Source organism: Lagopus leucura, unplaced genomic scaffold (assembly GCF_019238085.1).
Source record: "Lagopus leucura isolate 7727_CA_CO unplaced genomic scaffold, USGS_WTPT01 Super-Scaffold_100009, whole genome shotgun sequence".
NCBI lineage: Eukaryota > Metazoa > Chordata > Aves > Galliformes > Phasianidae > Lagopus > Lagopus leucura.
In genome coordinates, this window is record NW_024962266.1 from 23,437,774 (window position 1) to 23,461,299 (window position 23,526).

The 23,526-nt window shown below is 44.9% G+C and overlaps 2 protein-coding genes across 4 annotated transcripts in view; one reads left to right on the forward strand and one right to left on the reverse strand.

Moving 5' to 3' along the window:
• The window catches only part of OSBPL9 (oxysterol binding protein like 9), a 58,518-nt gene extending 55,988 nt beyond the window's left edge, over positions 1-2,530 (forward strand). For all 3 annotated transcript variants that reach the window (XM_042873314.1, XM_042873315.1, XM_042873316.1), the window contains one exon: positions 54-2,530. In XM_042873314.1, coding sequence (XP_042729248.1) covers positions 54-128 — 75 coding nt within the window. In that variant the 3' untranslated portion in view covers positions 129-2,530. The remainder of the gene's footprint in view (positions 1-53) is intronic.
• Positions 819-23,114, reverse strand: NRDC (nardilysin convertase). The gene is made up of 31 exons (XM_042873313.1): positions 22,774-23,114; positions 20,009-20,330; positions 19,746-19,827; positions 19,231-19,384; positions 18,043-18,116; positions 16,581-16,676; positions 15,539-15,661; positions 14,278-14,335; positions 13,217-13,290; positions 12,976-13,045; positions 12,477-12,554; positions 11,908-12,028; positions 11,771-11,829; positions 11,345-11,399; positions 9,301-9,405; positions 8,907-9,030; positions 8,296-8,382; positions 7,579-7,698; positions 6,772-6,823; positions 5,702-5,852; positions 5,395-5,522; positions 4,895-5,057; positions 4,553-4,584; positions 4,127-4,265; positions 3,908-3,955; positions 3,501-3,553; positions 2,875-2,958; positions 1,945-2,035; positions 1,545-1,661; positions 1,262-1,351; positions 819-1,036 (listed from the first exon to the last, which is right to left on the reverse strand). The coding sequence occupies exons 1-31, from the start codon at positions 23,112-23,114 to the stop codon at positions 839-841; spliced, it is 3,489 nt and encodes a 1,162-aa protein (XP_042729247.1). The 3' UTR covers positions 819-838.
• Between the last annotated feature and the right edge of the window lie 412 nt (positions 23,115-23,526).

The window sequence follows — 23,526 nt, forward strand, 5'->3', positions numbered from 1 at the left end:
CCTTTGCAATTTAGGCACAAGAAGCTTATTCTTAGTTATTCTCTTTTCTCTAGTTATTCCATGAAGATGGAGAATGCTGGGTTTACGATGAGCCGCTACTGAAACGACTCGCTGCCAGTAAACACTGAGTGGGTTAGAAAAACAGAAAATGTTCAGGCCTTGACTTAGCAGAGTTCACATCTGATACCAAGACAGTCATCTGTTGTCACGTACGTAACGTTTGGAGCACCTGTCCCCTCCAGTTACAGTGGTTCCTATCTCAGGGATAGCGGACTTAGTGATGCAGATAAGCAACTAAACAAAACAGGAAATGTCTTGGCTGCACGGTGACTTCTGTTGGACTCTGCTGGACTGGTAGTGTATGCAGGCTGCTGGAGCCCTCCCACTGGTGCTTCTCGAGCATCTGGGCTGTGACATACACCTTGTATAACCACTGTGAAGGCCTTGACATTTGCTATCAGATGCGTTATATTCCCGTTTCTTCCACCCACTCTAATCCTACTGCAACGTTCTTTCTTTGAGGAGATGTAACTGCTATTAAACAACCGCTACAGCACTGCAGGAAATGATGCACAAGACAGCTGGAACAGAACAGCAGCCCCTGCCCTCCCACAGCTGGAGAAGGGAAAGCTCTCTTTTCTTTCCCACCGGAGGATGGGGCTGTGTGGGGCTGTGACTGATGGGAGGGGAGTGGGGGGGAGTGGTGGAAAACCATGTGAGGGAAACTTCCTTGCCACAGCTAATATTACAGCCCTGTTTTAATAAAAATAAATAGGTTTGTAATATTGGTTGCAGAAAGCACCTGTGTTACAAAGTACTGCAGGGCAAGATGTTATTTTTATTTTAAGATTTTATGGTAAGGGTAAACATTCAGAGTTGATGTGTAAGCTTTTATGTCTTTGATGGAAGTGACATCAGCCATCAAGGAGGAGGGGGGCAAGAAATTAAGATGAGGTATTTCACCAGATGAAGAATTCTGTGCTTCTGAGGCAGCTGTAACCTCTGCATCCCCTTCGTGTTTTCCAAATCCAACCACCTGGGAAAAAAAGTTGCCATATAGAAAAAACTCGGGTCTAAGTTTCTATAATACGGATATCTGTCAGTGTTCATCTGCCTGAAAATGTAGTAATATAACCAGAGGTGTGGAGAATCACCAAATGAGGCCATTGCTTCTCCTACCACACAGCCTTACTGAGATCTCGGAGGTTACCAGGTGTGGCATTTCACCAGTGGCCCCACCGAGCTGACTGGAACTACTCACGTGCACGCTGAGCACTTTCTTCATGCTGCTCCTGTGAGTTTGGTACCAGGAGACCAGATCTGATTTTGTAATAGACTTCAGAGCTTCTATCTGCAACCCAAAGGAATGAGGTTATAAATAGAACAATCGAGATTTTAAAAGGAAAAATGGTTTCCCTGCAGGAGCCATCCCCTCAGACCTTTTAAAAGCACCATGTTTACAATCCCTGTGGTACTGGCAGCACAAATCCCACCATCTGTGTGCTGCAGCTTGAACTGGGCAGTGTGCAGGGATGCGTACCCACCTCTCGGGCAAGCCGGTCAAAGACATACTGCTGTGTCACAACTTCATTCCAGTTCCTGTCTACTTCCTCTCCAAGATGGGAATCCTCACATTCTTTAAGTTTTATCAAAGCTGTAACCTATGTGTGGGAGGTAGGGAAAGAAAAGGTTTAGAGGGCTTAAATATCATCAACCCTCACCTTTACTGAAGTTAAAAGAAAACACAGATTGTGTTAACAAGGCAGTTCCTTGTTTTCATACTTCCCAGTATTTCCTTTCAGAGCAACTGCTGGAAGGACAGAGCAAGACCTACGAGTCCTTTGTTTAGAAAACCTCAGAAACACATGGGTTGGTGTCAGCAAACCCTCCAGTTCAAGTGTCATTTAGAAGTTCAAGAAAAAGCTTTTTAAGTTTGATCTTTACCTGGGTGCTAAAAGCTTCTTCAGTTAAATGCTTGATTTTCTCTTCAAAGCAAGAAAGGAATTCTTCTATTTTCTTGTCAACCAATTCCGAACTAAACAAGAGTTAAATAATCATATCAGCTCAGGCAGGAAAAAACAAACAAACAAAGACAGACTATGGAACACACGCAGCTTTCCCCCATTCCCAGCTCACATGCCCATGAAAACCAACTTTTCTATTTTCCCTTATATTGGAGAATCAGAACAGTGCTCAAATGCAGGGACCTCACTGAGCCAGGAGGCACAGCTGCTGCGATGCAGGGACCGGGCTGCAGTGCAGCCAGCAGCAGCACGCTCTGTCAGGAATAATTCTTCAGCTGGATGTTGTATAAATACACCATAAAATACAACGGGGAATGTGGATGCAAAATTAGTTTGATCATTTGCTATACCCCATGACCAAGCTCACATGTGATTCCATAGCAGTGTGGGACAACACTGATTTGGAGAACTTCCTTGCTGCACATTATTCCCTGTTAGAACCTAAACCAGTAACTGTCCCAGCAGTTCACAGCATTTACAATAAAAGAATAGCCATTTCTCACCTATCTTCTATAATTTCTTTTTTAAACAATTTTCCTTTGCTTTCTTTGAGGGCACTAGAGACCTGCCAGCCTCACCTCTGTACCACAAAAGACCACATAACAGATCCTACTGGAGGCTATGCTAAGGCACATGAAAGACAGGGAGATGATACGAGAAAACCAGCATGGCTGTACCAGTGGCAAGTAATTCCTGAACAACCTCGTGGCTTTCTATGTATTCACTACCACAATACACACGAGGTCTGCTGCCCGTCTGGGTGAGCACCCCTGTTTTGGTACCACCCCAAACACATCCTGCTCTGACAGCTTTCTTACTCAGCCTGCATCAGCTGACTTTCCACACCTACTTGTACTTGGTTGCCTGCGTTGCTACTGTGACAGAGAAGCCAAGGATCCCTGAAGTATTCCTGCAGGTAGGGTACACGTGGTAGCTTAAAAAATGCAAAGGAGAAACACAAGTCATTCCACAAGAATGATTACATCTCCATTTACAAGACATGCTACAGGTTGTAACACTGTTGGTGCTTCATCAAAAAAAGTCTCAAATCCTCAAATCTTTTTTTCAGTATTTTCTCATTTTTGGGACATCTTTAAAGGTTGACAGAGCATTTGTGGGCACTAACAAACACACTAAGAAACCTGTAGCTGTGAAAGGCTTGTGTCAGTTTCAAGGGGCAGACAGAGATGCTGTGAAAGCAGCCCTGGGGAATGGTAAACTGATGGAGGAAGGGAAAGAGCAGCTTCATGGAGAGTAATTCCATGTTAACACACTGGTAGCAGATGCTGTTCTTAAGAGACTGTAGAGCAACTCAGCTGCAATTCATGTCAGCAGGTGCTTGCGATTTTAACACGTTCCAGTGCTGTTTCTATTACACTAAATCAGGAATGAGCCACTGTGCAGGAAAGTTTCCCAAGACAGAACACCAGGAACCCCAAAGCAGCTGTGCGGGAGCTATGCCCACAGTGAACTCACCCAAGGGTTTGCTTGGTTCGCAGGAAGTCAAAGCAGGGCTCTTCCATGTGCATCTGAAACAAAGCACAAATGTGTCACAACAGAAGTGGTGCTCCTGCACAGCCACCACTGAGGCTCACTGCAGAAGTAGGATCACAACACAGGAAAAAAAAAACTGCTGCCCTTCCAGTTGCACCCAGGGGATAAAGAAGGGTCCCAGTCTTCTGCGTTACTAAAGAAAACTCTTCTACTCTGACTTTCAGTGCAGCCATTTGGATATTCTGTCCCCAAAACAATTTTACTCGGAATGAGCAACAGATCCACACTGTGCCCTTGGTTAGATATTCACTGTCCCCGTGTCCATTTGTGCCATGGGGCTAATCTGCAAGTAAGACTTCATGGGCTATGAGACACGAAGTGTAACTTACCACAAGCAGCTCCATAAGGGTATATTCCCTGAGGCTTCTGGTTCCTGACTAGAAAGAAAGAAAGTGAAGAATTTAGGGTGATTTCATGGAGTTACACAGATCAAGGTGACTTTGGAGCACTCTGTAACATCTGCGTTCAGAAACTGTGACACGAGCACAAAAGCTGCACGAGGAGCTACCAGAAGGAACAGGGCAGAACACACCGAGCTGGGACGCTACCTGGTAATACACGGTCACTTCAGAGTTGGCGTCGCCTCTGTTGAGCGTTTTCACCTTGCAGAGCAGGTGTGTGTTGGGCAGATCCACCACCCGGAACTGCACAGGGCAGGGGTGCGCCAGCGGGGCAAACTGGAGCTTTCTGAAGAGAGCGCAAGCAGTGAAGAGTCAAACACCCACTCACAGCCACAACAGCCAACACAACACCCACATCTTCACGTGCACAGACTGCCATTATTTTCCCAAAATAACCTTCCCCAAACCAGAACAAAGTCCCGCCCATGCTGCTGTAAGGAATGGGCACCTGCAGGAAGTGCCAGGAGGGAGAAGGGAATGTCTGCATTGCTCCCACCCCAGCCCCTTCTTCCAGAAAAGAATCTTAACTTGATCATAGTTACCACATGCATGGTGTAGGAGTCAGATACTCACTGAATAACATAATTCAGGAAATCCTTTGCTTCCTAAGAGAGAAAATATGTTTTTTATTCAGAAGGGAATTGCTAACTGCAATTCAGAGCCACACACCAAAGCGTATGACATGAGGAAGGTGAACCCACGAGCAAAGACCAGCTGAGACCCCTTCATCCGTACTGCTTCACTTTATCCAAAACTGCTCTGGATACCTCTGCACCAGGAGGCTTTATCCATGTGAGCACTCCTGAGCTGCTGGGGAAGAAGCTGCCCTGCACTAGCAAGCCGTGTTTGTAGCAGTGTTTAAGTCCATTCTAAGAACACATGCCAACGTGCATCAGCTGCAGAAGCTGTACTTACCCTGCTCGTGAAGTTTCCTTGTACAAGACCCTCTACAAACAGCTGTGACTTGAAAGCTTTGACAAAGGATGACAGAGCCTCAATGGAAAGGCCCTTCATCAGTGTCTGGTACTTGTCTATCATGGACCACCTGCTGTGTTCTAAAATCAGGAGACGCACATCCCTGCAATAAACAGAAGGGAAACAAAACCACAAGTCACCAGGAGCTGCCTAATGTAAGTGATCCCACTTCTGACTCAGGAGCACACAGCAGATGGGCAGATAGTACCCAGAGCACCGCTGTGGGCTCACCCTGCCCTGCCTCAGCCCCTGCTGCTGGCTGCTTCAGAACAGCAGCTACCTGCAGGCCCGGTCTGAGCCTCGAGTTTGATATACTGAGCAGTCAGAGCCACGAGCTGCCCTGGAACAAACCTCCACCAGCACAGAGCAGTGTTTTCTGGGCTCCTTGCTCAACCTCAACAACTGCAGTGCTGCCTCCTTTGCTCTCCCCCAGAACTCACTTGGCCAGAGTCTCAGGCTTGATAAGGATATTGAAATATGTTTTCTTCAGCTGCTCTGTTATCATTTCAAAAACTGCTGGAGTAAAGCTGAAGTCAGTCAAGTAATCAATGATGAGCTGAAACAGAAGCTGTAAAGAAAACAGAATTTTCCATTTTCCAGAAAAAGACAACCGGTTTGGAATTATTCCAAATAGAATGCTTGAAAGAAACAAATCATTTGATCAACATAAAAGACATAAGGCACATTCCTCAGTTCTGCTTGATATTCTTCACTAAACAATTCCTTAGCAAATTAATTAGTACTTACAGGTAGTTTATGATTGAATCCTTTCACTCGAATGATTAAGCCGTGCTCTCCAGCCACCAGCTTGTATTCCAGCTGGGCGACGTCTGCTGCGTAAGCTGGTTCACCAAGGTTGAGAGAAAGGATGTTTACAAACGTATCGAACAACACTATGCTGCACAGAGAAAAGAGCAAACGATGAACACTTGAACACTGCAGGTAATCAGCTTGGATGTACACACAAGAAATTCTCCAGCAGACATGAAAACTTGGGCAAAATGAGACTCCAACCCATTTTAACAAATCGGGAAATACACAGTGCAGATCTCCCTTCACCCAAACGCACGACTTAAGAATTACTTTGACATTCAACTGTTCTTTGCAAGGAATGATTCCAGCTTCACATGTGACAGGATTACTTTGGCACAGGAACACTGGAATGAGATCACTGCTTGCCAGTATGGAAATTGATGAGCTACAGCAAATCAGACTGCAATGTGGACATTGCTGCCCTGGCTCAGACTTCCAGATTTTTGTTGCTGCCTGGATTCCAATTCAAAATGCAAAACATAAATCCCCATGGCGTTTCTAAAGCGCTCCTTGTGCGGGTCTCAACAGGCCAGGAGAAGACCGCTATGAAATTTGTTGCAGACAGCAGTGCCAGCCTAAGATCAGCAAGGGAGCACTGTGTGCAGAGCTATCATCTCCAGTCTGTGCAACACACGGTTCCACACACTGTCGTCGTGCTCTTCACCTGCTCCTGGAGGCCCCCAAGGCCCTGGATCGGGCCATGGCCGTGCTGTGTGCAGGACCAACTCCTCCCCTAACACTTCCTTGTGGCACACACACTGCTGCTGCCACATTTTGTACAGTTTGCACTGCAGAATAACACCATGAAACCCACACACACCCAGCCGCTACAGTGACGGCCTGCTGCAAAGCCACCCTTGCCAAAGGACAGATAAACTGCAACAAATGGATGAATAAGAAAGGAAGTCTAATTCTATTCCAGCTCAGAATGAGTCTCTCTGCACTTCCCTGTGTGTGGCACTATGGTTACCCCACACAGCGTGCACAACTCACACAGCCCTTACTTCTCTGCAGACCGCTGTATCAACGGAGAGATCAGATGGAAACGAACGTAACCTGGTGGGGAAGAGAGACTTCAGTGAGACATAGCAAGTGACAGCTTCCCAAAGGCAAAGCTTTTTTCCATCACATTCTATGGTCACAATTCAAATCTAATGAGAAATGTCACTGAGCTATTAAGGAAGTATTTTTGCTTGTATTAAGTCATCATCAAATGCTTCTCTTTTTCAATCCTAAATCTTTCTTTACAAATATCAACTGTTAGAAAACACAAAGCCGTACTTCATAGGATGCTTCGACACGTGGTGTGATCATTATCAATACAAACAAACAACTCTAGGAAATTCCACAGAATGTATGCTTAGCAGACACTAAAACCTGCTGTTCTGCTTGAAAAGAGCAGTACATCTTCCACACATGTCCCAAATGCAGACTCTTATCTTTCTCTGCCTGTAGAAGAGACTACAGCTTTCTCTAGCTGTGATGTTCTTTGTTCTCACAACCTGCCACTGTCATCTGTTCCGTATGCCAAATTCTGTCCATATCCAGGCTCTCTGAAGCCAACGTTTTCAGAATGTTCTGTTGATTCCACTTTTTAGCCTGTAGGATCTGCTGGGTTTCTTAGTTGCAGGGTAGTTCACCCGCTCCTCTCGTACTGCAGCCAATGAATGTGTCAAAAGGATCATAGAAGAGCTGGCAGTAAACACTGGAGCTTAAATGGTGAAGATCTGCATGAGTTACTGCCTTTCAAATAAATTCCAGCTGGCAAAAACAAGGGCTTTGTCATCTTAGGAAAGCCTTAAGGCATTTACCTTTGGGGATTTTGAATTTATCGTCCTTCCTGTACCACAGGCAGCCTTGCTGTGTGCTCAATGCTTTGACAGGATATTCTGTCTCTGGGCAGTCAGCAACCTTCAAAGCAAAGTCGGTGGCTAACAAAAATCAAAACCAACCAAAGCCAGAAGTTAACAGCTTTCACAGACAGACAAAATGCATTACAGTCTTCAAAATTATCAGCAAAAAACATTTCCTCCTCCCAGATTGCTAGATTGTATGTGATGGAAATACATGATTGCTTCCCTAGCCCCGAAGAACATTCATTTGTCAGTTTCCCAACAGAATACTGGCTTACAAGCAGCACAGAAGAGGTAACATTATGCTCCATAAAGGCTGTAAATTATGGGTTGCTATTTTATTTGGTTTTGGCAACAAATCCAGATGCTATTTACTTTCAAAAACAGCAGATAAAGCAAATAAAATTCCTCCCCATAAGGTGTCTACAATTTGTGCTGAAGTTCACTGTCTGGGAGATCTGTTAGGGCTATACAATCCTGAAGTTCTATTAAATCAGTTTTCACACTTACACATAAAAGGTTATTAAATAAAATTCAGGGGAACAGAATTTCCATGTGTTTTGATTTGCAAAAAAAGCTGATGTTCAGATGGAAATAAAGACTTTCTACATCAACCACTTTCACCTCCCAAATAAATAAAATACTGGAGATTTCACCCACGCTCAGGTGCCTTACCTATGTATTTGTTCTCTTCTGGAAGGTGTAAATCCTGATTTAATTCAAAATCACTGGACCATAAATCACTCCAGTTCTTGTCAATATCTATTAATAAATACAAAATACATTCAGTTCAGCAGGAAGGCAATGCTTTCCTATTTCCCAGATCAGTCATCTCATCTCTTAGCTCCTGCCATCTCCACGAACATCTGCAGTGTGCCATGTTTCTTTGTGCTGTCTGGTTTATTGGGACTTTTCCTAAGTCTGTTCCTAACAACTCCTGTGGAACAGGACTGCAGCAGTCCTATTCCAAAGTAAATCAAGCCTGCCCAAATTATTAATCCAGTTACCAACATGCCCTGTCCCTCATTATTTGGGCTCATTTCTCAGTTCAGGACCTGACCTGCAGCTAAGCAGAGCGCTCACCGAGATCACTGCCACCTCACACTTACAAACCCAGGGAGCAGGAGTCAAAAGATGCCAAAGTCCCATTACAGAGCAGGATGGAGCACTTGACTAATGACAAAGTCAGTTTCCCGTGGAGGATTCACTCCCCTGCTTCCATGCGGTGTGTTTTGTGCTGCTCTGAGCACAGTCCAGGCACTCTTTATGTTTCAGCCACTGTTTACCTTCCACGCTGTACTGCGTTCCAAACCACCTCTCCTTTAGGTGACACTGGCCCTCGTTGGCAGCAGACAGCAGAACAAGGTTGGCCCTCTGTGGACAGAGCTGGCTAAGGGCATCCGCAATGATCTGTAATGTCAAGGCAACCCTTCAGTTCACATGCAGCTGTGGCTCTGCCTGACCCAGCTGAGACTCCTTCATCTCAGCGTGTGGAGAACAAGACATCACAACCTTACACACACAAGGAAAGTTGTTTGCTAAGTGTTTAAAGTGACTCAATAAGTACAAAACCTCTGCCTGTGATATGCCTAATTATATGTCTGTGTATGCCTGCATTGTACAGTATGCCTGTATTTTCCTCACATCGAGACACGTAATCAGAATGCAAGGAACATTCACCTCTGGCTTGTATTCAAACAGGAGTTGGTCTCCTGTCAGAAAATCCTCCTTTGGAAACAGCTGCATGTTCTCACAAAGGCTTTCCACGTAGTCAACGGGATCTGTCTGAAAACAAACAAGTAAAGCTATATTTTGCAAGATCAAAAGTTAAAATATCTATTTCCTGCTCCGAGCAGATCTTGGAGAGAGACAGTGAGTGTGAGTTACATGCTGAGTTTGGGACGGCATTTGGTTCTGGTTATTAAACTAAACGTGTTTCACAACCATTTCTGATACCGAGGACTCCTCTGAGACTCCCAAAACATCACAGATGACATCTCCATGAAAGAACAGCCCTGACCACGTGCCGGCAGTCATTACACCTACTAGGTTCCAGTCCTAGTACAACACGCTCCTTGTCAAGCTCAGGAACTGCAGATGCACACACCTCTCTGATTCTGCCCCTTCCCAAGTTCCCTGGCATGCTGTATAATATAAGAAGGAAGAGATTTCTTATTCAGACATGAAAGTATGGTGACTGTGTACAACTGCCTGGTGGACACTTCTCACTGCTTCTTTTTGGGTTTTTATTTATTTACATTTTTAAACCAGCCAATGTCATGCTGCAAAGATCCTGGGTCCAGATAAGGACCACAGCTCCCTCTGAGAAGACCAAAGTTTGACACGTCTGTGTTTTAAAAATGATGTCAGAAACGTGACCAAGAATTTCTTAAGACACTGCACATCTGAGAAATGGGAACACAAAATTACAGCTCGAGCTACAAACACAAAGAACACTAACAAGAACCTTTGAGAATTACATAGATTCGTTTTGATGGAAATGTCAGGCTTCAAACTGAACGACAACTGCTTGTAATAGTTAAAGACTGAATCATAAAACTGCACATAGGACAACAGACATTGCTGCCATGTGCAACGTCCCAAATTTTGTAATAATCACACTCTGCTAACAAATTCATAAGAGCTGTATTGCAATAATAAATAACACCATGCTACACCTTAAAAATGCACTTGGCAATCAGAGTTAACTCATCCTGTTAAAAAAACATCTGCTGCTCCGTTATGCATTACTTGGGGTTGTTGGCAGCAGTCCTTGCTGTCTGTACCACTTGCAAATATCACTTTCCTCTGTTATTCAGAGGCCACTCAAGACACTCAGTATCCTCCGCGTGCTCTTCTGAAGGCAGAGCTGCAGATGGAAGGATTTGCTACAGATGATGCTTCCAACATCCCGAAGCTCCACGCAGACTGGCAGGTGGTAAAAGTGCCTGACCAGACTTGGAGCATCTAGAAAGACAAAATCTCCATTTCCAATACTGCCTGTTCCATTTCTTTTTGTACTCCTTGTATTTATGTACCTTACAGAAATGAATGAGCTTCAGTGATGCCACATACAGATGATTGTTTTCCCAAAAGAACATTTCAGAGCCAAACCAACAAAACAACAAAGATGAGAACTCAGATAAATGTACTAAGAAAGCTGGTAAAGTGAGACTCTCGAATTACCTAAACTGTGTTCCCTTCTTTATTTTTTTTGTAACTTTAATAATAAGACCTAATGCTTTTTGCTAATTACTGTTTTGATAGGCCAAGTAAGATTTGACTCAAACCCACATTTTTCTGCGTAAGGGTCTAACAGCAGACAAGGGGTCATTAACATCTGCCCTTGCCAGGCCACCATCAAGGCAAACCTTTCAGCCCACACTGCTCTCCTGTTCCCAAAATCAGCAGCACCAAAACAGATTTTAAAAAGTGAAATTAGACCATAAGGACTGAAAAGCATCAGACAGGTCGCAGAACTCGATTAAGTGGCACAGAACTTCACACAGCCCAGTGACTGAAAGAGGAAGAGAAAAAGAGCTTAGGACTGAAAGAATGAAAAGAACATGGATTTGTCAAGGAAAAAGCTCTTCATAAAGTACAGCCCCATTACTTCAAGGGCATTGTCTGCTTCTTGTAGAACAGAACTTCAAAACCAGAAAATAATAAAATAAATCCTTTCTATGCTTTACCTATATGCCAACAGAAAACAGTGGATGAATACCTGTTCCTGGTAGTGAAATTCATTCGCTTCAATCTTCTGGATTTCTTCCCATATTCTGTAAATGAAAGAGGAAAGAATGCCCAACAGACACCAACTTAATACAGACTAACACTACAGCACCACAGCCTTCCACAGACCCGCCTTAACACATTTGTTAAATTAATGCATGAGTGCACCTTACATCTGTACCAGTTCACTTTATTAAAATCAGCAATCAAAAACAATAAATCCAACTAAAACCACTAAGCACGATCTTCTAATAAACTGATTTTTAAACTTCAATACAGGCACGTTTCCCACACAGACAAGCTTTCCTACTGACTACTTTCTGCCCCAGGGACCCACCAAAACATGCAAACATTACAAACAAGAGGTTAATGGGAGGGGAGAATCTTGCCAATGGCAGATGTAATGCCAAACACTTGCCTTTTATCTGGCCCTCTTTGCTGCAGCATCTTCACATACTGGAACACAACATGGGCCACCTGCAGGCAGAAAGGAATGGATTACTTTTTCCATACAATAAGAAAACAGTAGGAAAATCCAGTTACAGTAAATCATACCTCATAGAAGTGCTTGTAACCTTCATCAGTCAAAGTTACAGAAATGCTGAAGATGGAGTACGTAGAGTTCTGTTCAAATCCTGTCTCACCATTTCCTCCATATAATGCAAGAGCCCAAAATCTATGCAAGAGTTAAAGGCATTTATTAATTACTCCTTCCAGCTTTATTTCAGCTTAGTTATGATTTGCACATCATAGCTTAATCTCAGTGGCTTTCAATCAGTTGCCATTCACACCAAGTTTTTCAACATAAAAAGGATGTATAATTTAAGAGGATGTATCATTTAAGGATATATCAGGATACATCATTTAAGAAAGACAGTGAAAAAGCCAAATTACCTTTTGGAGTTCTCTTAAAAATCAGGCACAGTGCTACTGGTCCACAGAACACAGACCAGAAACCACTTATTTGAGACTTGTGAGTAATACAAATGTAAAAGGTATCACTAGAAAAATACATTTTAAAAGGCAGGCTGGAACTAACATATGTATACACATATATACAAAACACATATATATTATTCTAATCATACCAAAGCACTCAGTTACTATGCTTGAAAAATACATACTTTTTCCTAAGAAAAGAAAGAACGCTGCCTTTGCCTTCATGTCCCACCAACCAGGAAATATAATGAAGTGGCTTCACTCTGAAAGGAAATTCAAACACTAAATGCCACGAGTTCTTCTTACAGAAAGAACTCAAATTACTGCACAAACAGCTGAAACCACACTGTGCCTTCATGACAAGCTCTGCATTTTCAGGTGGCATCAGGGTAATAAGCTAAGGACGTGGGAATTCACAACATGACTCTGTGTCCCTCTGTGTCCACAGGACAGGAACAGAAGCTGATACGAGTCATGAGGAACGATGTTACATCTGCTGTGTATCGGCGCCACTCAATTTATTAAAAAAAAATCATATATGCATCAGTTTTATTCATTTTAAAGTGTTCTCCCAGCTGACCCACAGTAATCTGTAGCACAAACAAGTGAGATTCTTTGGCAGCCTGGGAAAGGCAATACAATTATTTACAACCACAGGAGAAGAAAAATACAGCTCCACCTTACCTGTAATACTCTTCTTGTGGGGGAAGCGCCCAGGTGATACTCAGTGAATGAACTTTCCTGATAGGAACAACTAGGCAGAAACAAATGTACTGACTATAAATACAGAAATAGGAATAGACATTTTAAATAATGCAGGAAGAATGGTTACAAGTTATTCAGAACCAAACATTTATCCTTTCAGAAAACAGGGGAAACATGCACCTATGTATTCAAAACGTTGTAACCAACCTGCTTTCCTTACCTCTGTAAAGCTTGTGAAATTCTGGCGTGTCAAAAGGCTGAGTCAGATGGCCAAAGCTGGGCTTGGGCAAACCACTTGAAAGGAAAATGACAGCATGGTGTCACCAGGGAGGCCTGGAGGCTACACTGAGATAACCACCTGAGTCACACACACCTCTGAAGCAAGGAAGGCAGAACAGCAGACAAGCAGCAAATGGCCCTTAGCAAAGGATGCACTTCAGGACTCACCCAACCCAGCTGGGAAGGAAACCTGCCATTCACTTGCACTCCCCACACAGCTGAGTAATTGCCCAAGATTTACATTAACCATCAACTCCCCCCTCTCCTCCTCTCCAAGGCAGTAACAATAAAAAGCTGCTTTCCTAACAGAAAGCCAAACACACAGCAGCAAACTTTCCCCGGCCTCAGATTCACAGAGGGCAGCCGGAGTCTTGTGTGGAAAAGGAATAAGAGAAGGACAGGGGTCAGAAAGACAAACGTGTCTCTGTGTGGCATTAGACACAAGTGCGTTTCCTAATCACTACAGAAATAAACATCACGCAAAAGCAGAAACTGAAAGGGAAAATTAAATGCTTCCCAAGTTAGTTAAGCCTCTGCAGAACGACCTTTTTGGGTAGCACACTGCAAGAGAGTTACTAAATAGATGTAAGTTCTAACCACTTGCCACCCTGACGATGACATTAAAATTCAAGAAACTGTCCAAATTTATTTTGCTTTGAATTACTCTTGGCAGAAAGCAAATAAAGGAAAGACAAAATGACAAACTAGGTTTAAATGATTCATGCTACAATAGAGGCACCAGCACAAACTAAGCAAACACAGCTGCACATTGGCACTGCACAGCATGCGGGTTAAATGACTGCTGTGTGTTAACAAAGCCTTCCTGAAACAACTAACATCAGTCTCTAACTTTCAAAACTGTCCATTTCCTGGATAAACAAATGTTACATTTCCCTAACGTCCCCATTAAGAGATTTGAGAAAACAAACCAACAAAAACCAGTCACTTTAACTGTGGAGAGTTTTCTAATTTGTAATGCCTTTACATATCAAAAAATCTTACTTGTTTGGGATCTCAGAGAAGATTTCTGTCACCCACTTTTCCAATGTATCCAGTGTTTCTATTAAGGAAGAAAAAGGAAGACAAACAGAATTTCCTGACAAATTCTTTATCCTACCTCATGTTATTTTAAAGAGGCTGTAAGTCAGCACACTTGAAAATTGCAAAGTTCTAACTTGCAAGCTTTAAATGGGTTTGAGTCAATTCCACTGCAATACATCTTTGGTCACACCTCTGTTTTTGTGCACTCTCCCAAAAGTCAGCCTGAGACAATCAGGATTTGAAGTTTGCTACAAGCTGGTGCGACTGGGAAAGCATTGCTGACTTTGGGACCTGCCAAACCAGCAGTGCTTGCAGGCTCATCCAATCCTCCCACATCCTGTACAGTCAGCAGCTTTCACACCTAAATGCACTGCTACAAATTCATTTTCCCCATCTCCTTTTCTATAGAAGATGTGTTAAGAACCATGTTTCATTTTCTCACTAATCAGAGCGATTATTCCAGAGCTTTTCAATGCTCTTAACACATCTTCTATAGAAAAGAAGAATAAGCATCTCTGAGATTATCCCCTCCATCTTACAGACAGAAAGTGGAATCTGGTTTAGGCATTCAGCAAAGCCCCGAGCACAAATCTGACTTGACTGTACACAGCTGTATTTTCAGCACAGCTCTACAATACATGCTGAACTTCCAAGCAACTCCTTTCCTTTTGTCTCAGCAAAAATGACTCCTAAGTCTGGAGTTCTTTGCTGAAATGAAATTCAATTCCATTTGCAAATAATTTTTCAGTTCATCAGAAAATAACCCCACCCCCTCAGGATCTCTATCCTTCCAATAGGAATGTGTGTTTTTTTAAAACCTCCCTGGAAAAAGCTCCATACAGAACAAGACAACTGAGACACCAAGTTTCTGTGGTGATTCAATGTCCACAGCAAGGAAAGCAGCCGATTAAGTCACTTAGGTGGTCTGATGCTACAATCCCACAAGCTTCTCTTCCAAATCTAACTTTGAGGTTTTTACCTTTGGGTTAATATGGAACCCACTCATCCGTTTCAGTCAAAAATTGCTCAAGAAGTGTCAGAATGACAGCAACACAGCAAATACTTACGTTCTCATTTGGAAACCAGGCTAAAATCTGCATATAAATAGCTCCTGCAGGACAGGATAATCCACTAGTTCACCTTCACCCCAAGCCATTGTCATTCCAAGAACACAACCCCAAGAGCAGCAATGATCCTTTCTATAGGGAGCAACTGATGTTACCTTTAGATTGGACAACTAAAGTCATGTAGTGAGCTGAGTAATGGCGCTGCCAGAAGTCCCTCAGTCTTGTGTAGGTATCAACATTGTTCTTTTTAGGCTCATGTTTGAGCGTATCTGCATTACCTGCAAAAATTAGAAGGCAGTTAATTACGTACATAATTACATAATTACTGGGTACGTCAAGGCCAGACGTGCTGACATAACAACTTCTCCCCTGTCACTGAGCCTAGTCATGGTGAGCACACTAAAAACACTTGTCAGGAGTTCGGAGTTAAAGGAATTTTAACTGAAATTCACTTTTTCCTGTTCCCAGATAAAGACAGCTGATATTTCTATGAAAAGAAAGGACAAAGTCCTCCTGTATCATCAGATCATCCATACTGTGTACTGGACAGCGCAGTGTCTGCCATCAGCTTCTCCTCACCAATGGAACTTACAGAACAGGGGAGGGAAAAAAAAAAAAAAAGGGAGAAGACATGATGCAGTATATCACTGCACCATATGTCACCATTGAACTTTGTAAAAATTACCTACATTTCAAAGCTGGATATCTCCATTACACATTGTGATATACACACCCTCCAGCATCATTAGAGTGAAGGAGCTCTCAGAAGGATTTTGCTGCCCAGGACAGAAAGGACAAACCTCCCTTCTGCTCCTCTCATGTAACAGTGAAGGTCTGCTTCTGCAACCTTTACAGTGAATTATTTGCTTTGAGAAGCCTCACTAGACTCAAATCCAGGAATGAATCATTTTTCCATGCAATTTCAATAGCAAAAACAAGCTTAAACAAGACAGAGGTGAGTCAGAAAGCACCACCTCTACCTTAACAGAAAGTTACGTGATTATCTGCCAATGGCAACCTGCTCCCAGCATCAGCAAAAAGCAGTAACTGCTAAAAAACAGTAATGAAAAACAGCTGAAGTGTGCAGCTGCCTTTATTCTTCAGGGCTTTGCTGCTAAGACAGCTCACATTAGTGCATCTTCTAAGCATCTAGAGGATTGAATATTATTATTGCTGTGTAACTAATTCAAAACTTACCCCAAAAGAACTTCTTCATAGGATGTCCAGGCCTGGCAAGACTCCCAAACAGCATCTCCTTTCTGTTTGCATCGGAGGGTCTTGCTAACTGATACTCTGTTAAAGATTTTGCAGTGACAGGTGTAAGAATTTGGAGTCATGTTCCCATGGAAAAAAAAAAATAAACTCAAAACACAGATGCAGTCTAGAGCACCTTTTTTTTTTTTTTTTTTTTAAATTGATGATGAAATAGTAAAATAGAATAAGAAACGGGATGTGCTAGCAGTGATCAAAATAAGCCAAGAGGAAAAAAAAGTATTTCACTGCTGGGAAGTGGAAAAAAGGTAAGCAGGGAAAGCATAGAAAGCTTCAGTTTGTCCTGTCTGAATGTCCTCAATCTGTTCAATTTAAGGGGAACACAAGGCCACTGACATTCTACAGAATAGATGCCCTGCAAAAAAGGCCATAGACAGCTTCTGGCACAACACTGACATGAGAAACTGAAAAATGAGCAAGACATTTCCAAAAATGTAGTTCTGTAATCAGTTTACTCCAATCCGAATATGAGAAAATTAAGAATTCATCCTCTCAAATGCATGTTCTGGTAATAAGAAACACGCACTGCAGGGCTGTAAATTAACTCTTTGGACTGCATTATTCTGCAGCCAGTTCCTCATGGTGACACAGGGGCAGCTGGCAGGCAGCTCACTGCTGCAGTGCCAGCACAAGCGAAGGAGTGGAACCTAATGATGAAGGCAGCACAAGTGAAGGCGTAAGGTAGCTTAAGATGTCAAAGGAACTCCACCTTACATCACAAGACAGGTCCTGGTTTGTATCAACCCTCCTTTAAGTTCAAAGACTGAGCTGCCTGGTTTTTCTTACCAGAGGACAGATGAAGAAAAAGGCTTGGAAAATACATTTGAACCAGTTAGTGCACATCACCAATAGCACTTTTTTCCTCCTAAAGCAGTGCAGGTTTATAGGCAGTCTGGAGCTACTCATTACATATTAAAAAATGGAGTGAACGTTCCACTCGCTTCTGTGCCAGGTTCTTTTTCCCTCTGTGAGGTAAATCTGCATGAGGAGGAGACATGAACAACCACCCTGATTTATTGCACCGGCCCCAGAGGACAGGAGGAACAGTGGGGCTACGCTGGAGCTACTGCCATGTTGCTCATTGAAGGTTACCCAGTGCTATGTAATTGTCCTACCAGTTATGAGAAATGCTCTGAAATTAAAAGTCAGACTGTGAGCCCTCTCAGTGATGGCACCGTGCTCAGTGTTGCTCCTCTACCAGCCACTGATATCTATGAAATTAAAAAAAACACCTAAGAGTTCGGTGTCTCGGTTCAATTAGATGAACTTGACTAAAAGGTAAAGGTAATCCCAAACAGAAAGGGATAAATCATCTTTAAAAATAGGTGGGTTTTTGTCGTCGTGTTTAAGATGATGCAATAAACACACAGGAAAAAGGAACTCTTACCACTGTCCACAGCCTCGACCTCTCGGTCTATTGCATCCCTGATCATCAGCGGGTGAATAAAAAACTGTGCCCACCTATGGAAGAGGAATTGTACTTTTCAGTGTCTTTTAAACTACAGCAAGGAAAAAAAAAAAAAGCAAAACAATCAAACAAAAACAACAGAAAACAAAAAAAAAGAAATAATTCAACTCAACATCTACTATTTTTTGTTTATCAAGTCAGTTGTCTCTATACTGGTCCTAAGGAAAGATAAAAGCCATTCTTGTGAGAGTGTCAAAAAGCAAAGGGCAAGGGTGTGGTGCAGGGGGAGGAGAGCACAGGATTATCTGCATTTACATCCCAAGAACGACCACACCAGATCAGACAAGTGATCCACCTAATCTGGCTCCTGGCTGTAACAGCAGCCAGCACCAGATGCATCAGAAGGAACACACAAGAATCCTCAGTTGTTCAGTACAACCCCTCATTTCTGTTTCCCCTCCACTACATGAGCTGTTGTAACAGATTACAAATATATTTTTTCATTTTTTCCAATTTCAAATACCTAAAAGCTGGACTAATCTGCAAATAGAAGCTGAATTAGATCTAATAAAGTAAAAATTCAAGCAGTACTTGGTAAAATGCGCAAGCCCCAGTTCTTGGCTTCATGGGAGGAATACATTTTGATCAAAATAAGTTCACAGTGGCGTCTGCTCTCCTCCTGAGATATTTCACAGTGACAGCAGACATGCCCTTGTGAATGAGTAATTTCTTCTCACAAGATGGGGCTGCAGCATAAGGGAGCAGGTTAAGTAATTCCTCACAAATTATACACACCTCACTGAGTAACCAGGGCTGGATTAAACGCATTGTTTTGAGGCACACGTTGTACCAGGACACTCCAGCTACCAGCTTTACAGACCACAGTGGGAAACAGCAAAGCCCTAACTCCAGCAGGACAGGCCTTGCAGAGGATGCATCCCACCAGGGCTCCGTGAGCACCACCCTCAGAACAAGAACAGCTGGATTTGCACAGGATTTCTCCCATCACCAATGCTACTAGCTTAGAGGTGGCAAAAGTATCAGAGCCACACGCATTAGGACTCACACACGGATCCTAAGTGATCCCACAGCTGCTCTGGACACACGCACACACACACATGCAGACACACATCCAGGAACACCCAAGCACCAGTTCTGCAAAGTTACCTATCAAGGGCTTCTTTGAAGTACTTCCTCTGCACATCGAACTGGAACACCGTGCGCTCACAGTCAGTGGAGGCGTTGTCACTGCCCCCGTGCTTCTTCAGGAACGCGTCGAACCCATTCTCATCTGGGTACTTCAAGCTGCCCATAAAAACCACTGAAACGGGAATCAGCAAAGTTACCACAAATTAAAGTTAGCATTTCAAGATGTCTGGTCAGGCACTTTCTGTGGCTTCTGTACCTGTACTGTTTACCACCTGCTGCTACAGAGAAAAAGGTTTATAAAACCATACGTAATGATTCCCTCCACGTGTAACAGAAGAGCATGCTTTAAAGCGTAGCCTCATCCTCCTCCCACATTAAGTTCCTCACTAGGGCACTATTTTCATAAAAGGACAAATTTATTTAACCAATAAAAATAAATGCCAGGTAGCTGAAACACACAAAACCATAGGAATTCAGAACTAGCTAGAACTCATTTTGCACTTGGAGAAGACGAAATAGGAGCAAATACATACTGTGTTCCAGGAAGTGTGCTAATCCAGGCAGGTCTTCGGGGTCAGAGAAGCTGCCAACAGCAACGCAAAGGGCTGCTGCAGCCTGAGGAAATACAACAGTTTCAGTAAAAGCTGCTTTGAGAAATATTTCAGGAAAATGACAGCTGTATAAGACAAATCAACAGACATAACAAAGAATGAGTTTGAATGCCTAATCACAAGGTTTCAGAGCACAAGAAAGCTCTCTATAATACTCTTTTCACTCTACTGCTTTAAATACAGACCTGCTTTTCTGTGCAGCCTCTCTTTCTTGTCTCTTCCTTTTCAGCCAGCTCTTCTAATTCGCTGTCATCAGGATCATTAAAATCCTCATTATCTTCTTCATCGTCATCCTCCTCATCCTCCTCATCACAGTCCTCATCAAAACCTTCTCTCCCATCTTCAATCTCCGCTCCAGAGTCATCTTCATCACTTTCCTCTTCAGATTCATCCTCCTCCTCCTCTTCCTCCTCCTCCTCTTCTGAAGATAGCGCAGATGGGGCGTCATCCAAGTAATTCAAATCCGAAATTAAAAGTGCACGTAAGCCATTCTGCAGTTTGATATACCTGAAAGAATAATTATTTGCAATGGATACACTCAGTTCCCAAATCTGAACACACAAATGTCCATGCATCTGCATATTTCCCATCCTCCTCTTCAAGGAAGATTTCCTGATAAAATAAAGGCAGCTAAGGTGAGCAGCTCTGCAGTGGAAAAGTAAAAAGACTCTTCTGATATTTAACAGCTAACAGTGACAGGAGAAAGCAATTACAGGCAGCAGCTGTACACCCCACAATGCTCTAGACATTAAGCTTTTATGCCTCTCTCTGCAATAGACAAGCTACTAGCACCTGGGAAAGATTAGGTTAGAGAAAGATTTACGGACTCAGAATAGGTGAAACCAAACATCAGTAGAGTATCATGTTTGGCAGGCTCTCATCACACAGATTACGTGGGTGAACTAAGATATTTGTTTTTGCCTCAAAGTAGGCCATGCAGACTCCATTTTATTTGATTTTAGAAATGCTTTCCATCAAATGGGGTGTACAGGTTTTTTAATAGATGTGTTAAGTCCATGAAGTACAACTGCTCCTCAAATGTAGAACTGAAAGCACCTGCTCTGGCCCCAGTTTCCCAATCACTACCACCTGATCTGCGCACAGCAGCACCACTGAGCACCACAGGTTCGATACAACCAGGTGAAAGCACAGCTGCGTTTTTGTTCATTTAAACCACAGAGCAAGGTATAACACACAGAAACATATCACTAACTGCAGGAGGTACAGACAGTGCTGAGATGTCTGGGCACAAAGTCAATCAGCCACGTGTCCCAACGATCTGGGATAGAGAAGCACGTTTGTGGCACGCGTGTCACATCACGCAGCTGCAGCACTTCTGAACACACAGCAGAGTCCCAGAGCCAGGAGCACTGCGCACTCAGCTGCAGTGCAGGAGCTGCAGGCAGCACAAGGCAGGGCTGCAGCACGCCTTCCAGCACCTCCTCGTGCAGCTGTCTGCTTCTGCTGTCTGTGCCCACAGAGAATGCCCTGGGAGCAACACAGCCACGTAGGCAGAGAACAGCACAGAGCCACCTACCCCTCCAGAAGGCTGAATGCCGTGAAGCTGCTCAGCCAGGTGTATCCAATAGCTGTGTTTATCCCTTCCCCACACCGCCATTAAAGCCAGGGAACAGATGATACCAACTTGACAGTACTCTCTTCAGGCTTGTGGGTGATAGACACTAACAGCACCCAGCAGCAGGTAACAACATAACCCCTCTTCTGCTGAATGCCATTAAGTTCCAATGCAGGAGCACAGCATCAGGCTTTACCCAGCAGAGCATCACCAACACAGGTGCTCTTTTTCCATGTTTCAGTCCAATGGAAAAGAACAAGTGCAATCAATACACAAATGTATCAACTAGCGTGCAACATACAGATGGAAAAATACAATCACAACATAGCAAGAGAAGCAGCTTAGTCCAATGGTTGCCTGAATGGGCACTGACACAAACTTGGGGGGAAGAAAGAAAAAAACACACCTCTGCAACCATCCAGTCCTAACTGACAGAATATAGTCCATGCACAGAAGAAGCCTTAGCATCATTTCTCTCTGAACAAACTTCTGACAACATGTTCTGCAGTCTGCTTTGCTGTTATGAATGGTGTATTTGAGAAAACAGTTTGGTGGCACATCATAGTCTAAGAGTGATGCCCCCAGATAAATTAAAACAGCCACGAGATGCATTACACATCACCACCCATTTAAGAACAGAGGAGAAAAAGCGTGTGTGCATCATCAGATCTCGTCTTTAAGTATTTCAAATTTGAAATGCACTTATTTGACCGAGGCTTGCTTCTCTCTGTCCTAAGCGTGCATCTGCGAGGCTCACCTCCACACACGCCAACCAACCCAACGAGATACGTGCAGCCCCCGGCTTCCTCCTGAAACCCACCAGTTAAGCGCGGCTTTCTGTCAGACCTTCGTCAATTCCGCGGCAGCGTAAACGCGCTCTCCGGTCCCAGAGCCTCAGAACACGCCGTCGGCGACTCTTCCCACGGCCCGGCCCCTCCAGCCGAGAACCCGGCCCGCAAACGGCAGCGGCAAGGAAGCGGGACCAGAAGGGAGGAGCAAAAACCGCCGCGCGGCCAATGGGAGCGGCGCGCGTTCGGCAGCCAGCCGGGAACTTCGCTCGGCCGCACGGAAGGCAGCGCGCATCGCCCGGCGAGAGCCGTGCCTCGGGGCGGCTGCGTGCCGCCTGGGGGCCGCCCGACGAAACGGCAGCGCCGCGCTTTCGCTGAACTCCGGACGCGGGTTCCGACTCGGAAACTCGAGTGGGAAGGGCCGCCATCGGTACTGCCCCGAAACGCGCGGATCTCGGCCTCCGGACGGGCGCCCACAGAGCCACGCTGCGGCTCCTTCGCGCCTCACGGCCCCTCACGGCCCCTCGCCCACCTCAGCGCCCGCCGCCCGCTCCCCCGGTCCACTCGGCGGCCCCCCGGGCCTCACCGGTACTGCTTGGGGTCGCTGGGGGATTTGACGATGGCGGGGTCTCCGATGTTGCCGCGTTCCTCCTCCTCCTCCGAGCGGTCTCGGGCGTCGGGGCCGCTCGCCCCGATCTGCTGCCCCATCGTCAGCTCCGGGCAGCCGTAGTTAGACGTCGCCTTATTCCTACCGGGCATGGCTGCGGCCGCGCAGCGCCACAACGGCCAGGCTGAAGGGCTGGGCTGAACGGCCGCGCTGGACGGCCGGGCTGAGCCGCGAACCGCCGGCGGCGGCTCCGCCACGGGCCGCGCCGTTCGGCCCCTCCGCACGAAAGCCGCCGCGAGCCTGCGCGCGAGCCTGCGCATGCGCCGCCGCCGCGCAGCCGCCGCTAACCCGGCCGGCTTCCGCCGCCCGAGGAAGTGGCGGTGACGGTTGCCACGGCTCCAGTCAACGCCCGCCGCGGTGCCACGCGCGGAACGCGGCCCAATCGCGGGCCCTCGTTCGGCCGGAACGCGCTCTGATTGGCGGAAGGAATAGGGGTGGCGTGTAGACCGCCTCGCCTCGTTTCCTCCAACGAGCGGCCCCAGCCATCGGCTCGCGTGAAGCGCGCGGCCGCTGCTCGCTGTGGGCGGTTTGCTCGCGCGCTGATGAAATCCGTTACACCTTCACAGCTGTTCCCGTTTCTGACAACACGGGTTACGCCCAGCCCTGCTCTGCTGTTACTGTGCTGCACGCCCCGTCAGATCTGCAAAGCGGTTCTTGAGTGCCAGGCTCAAG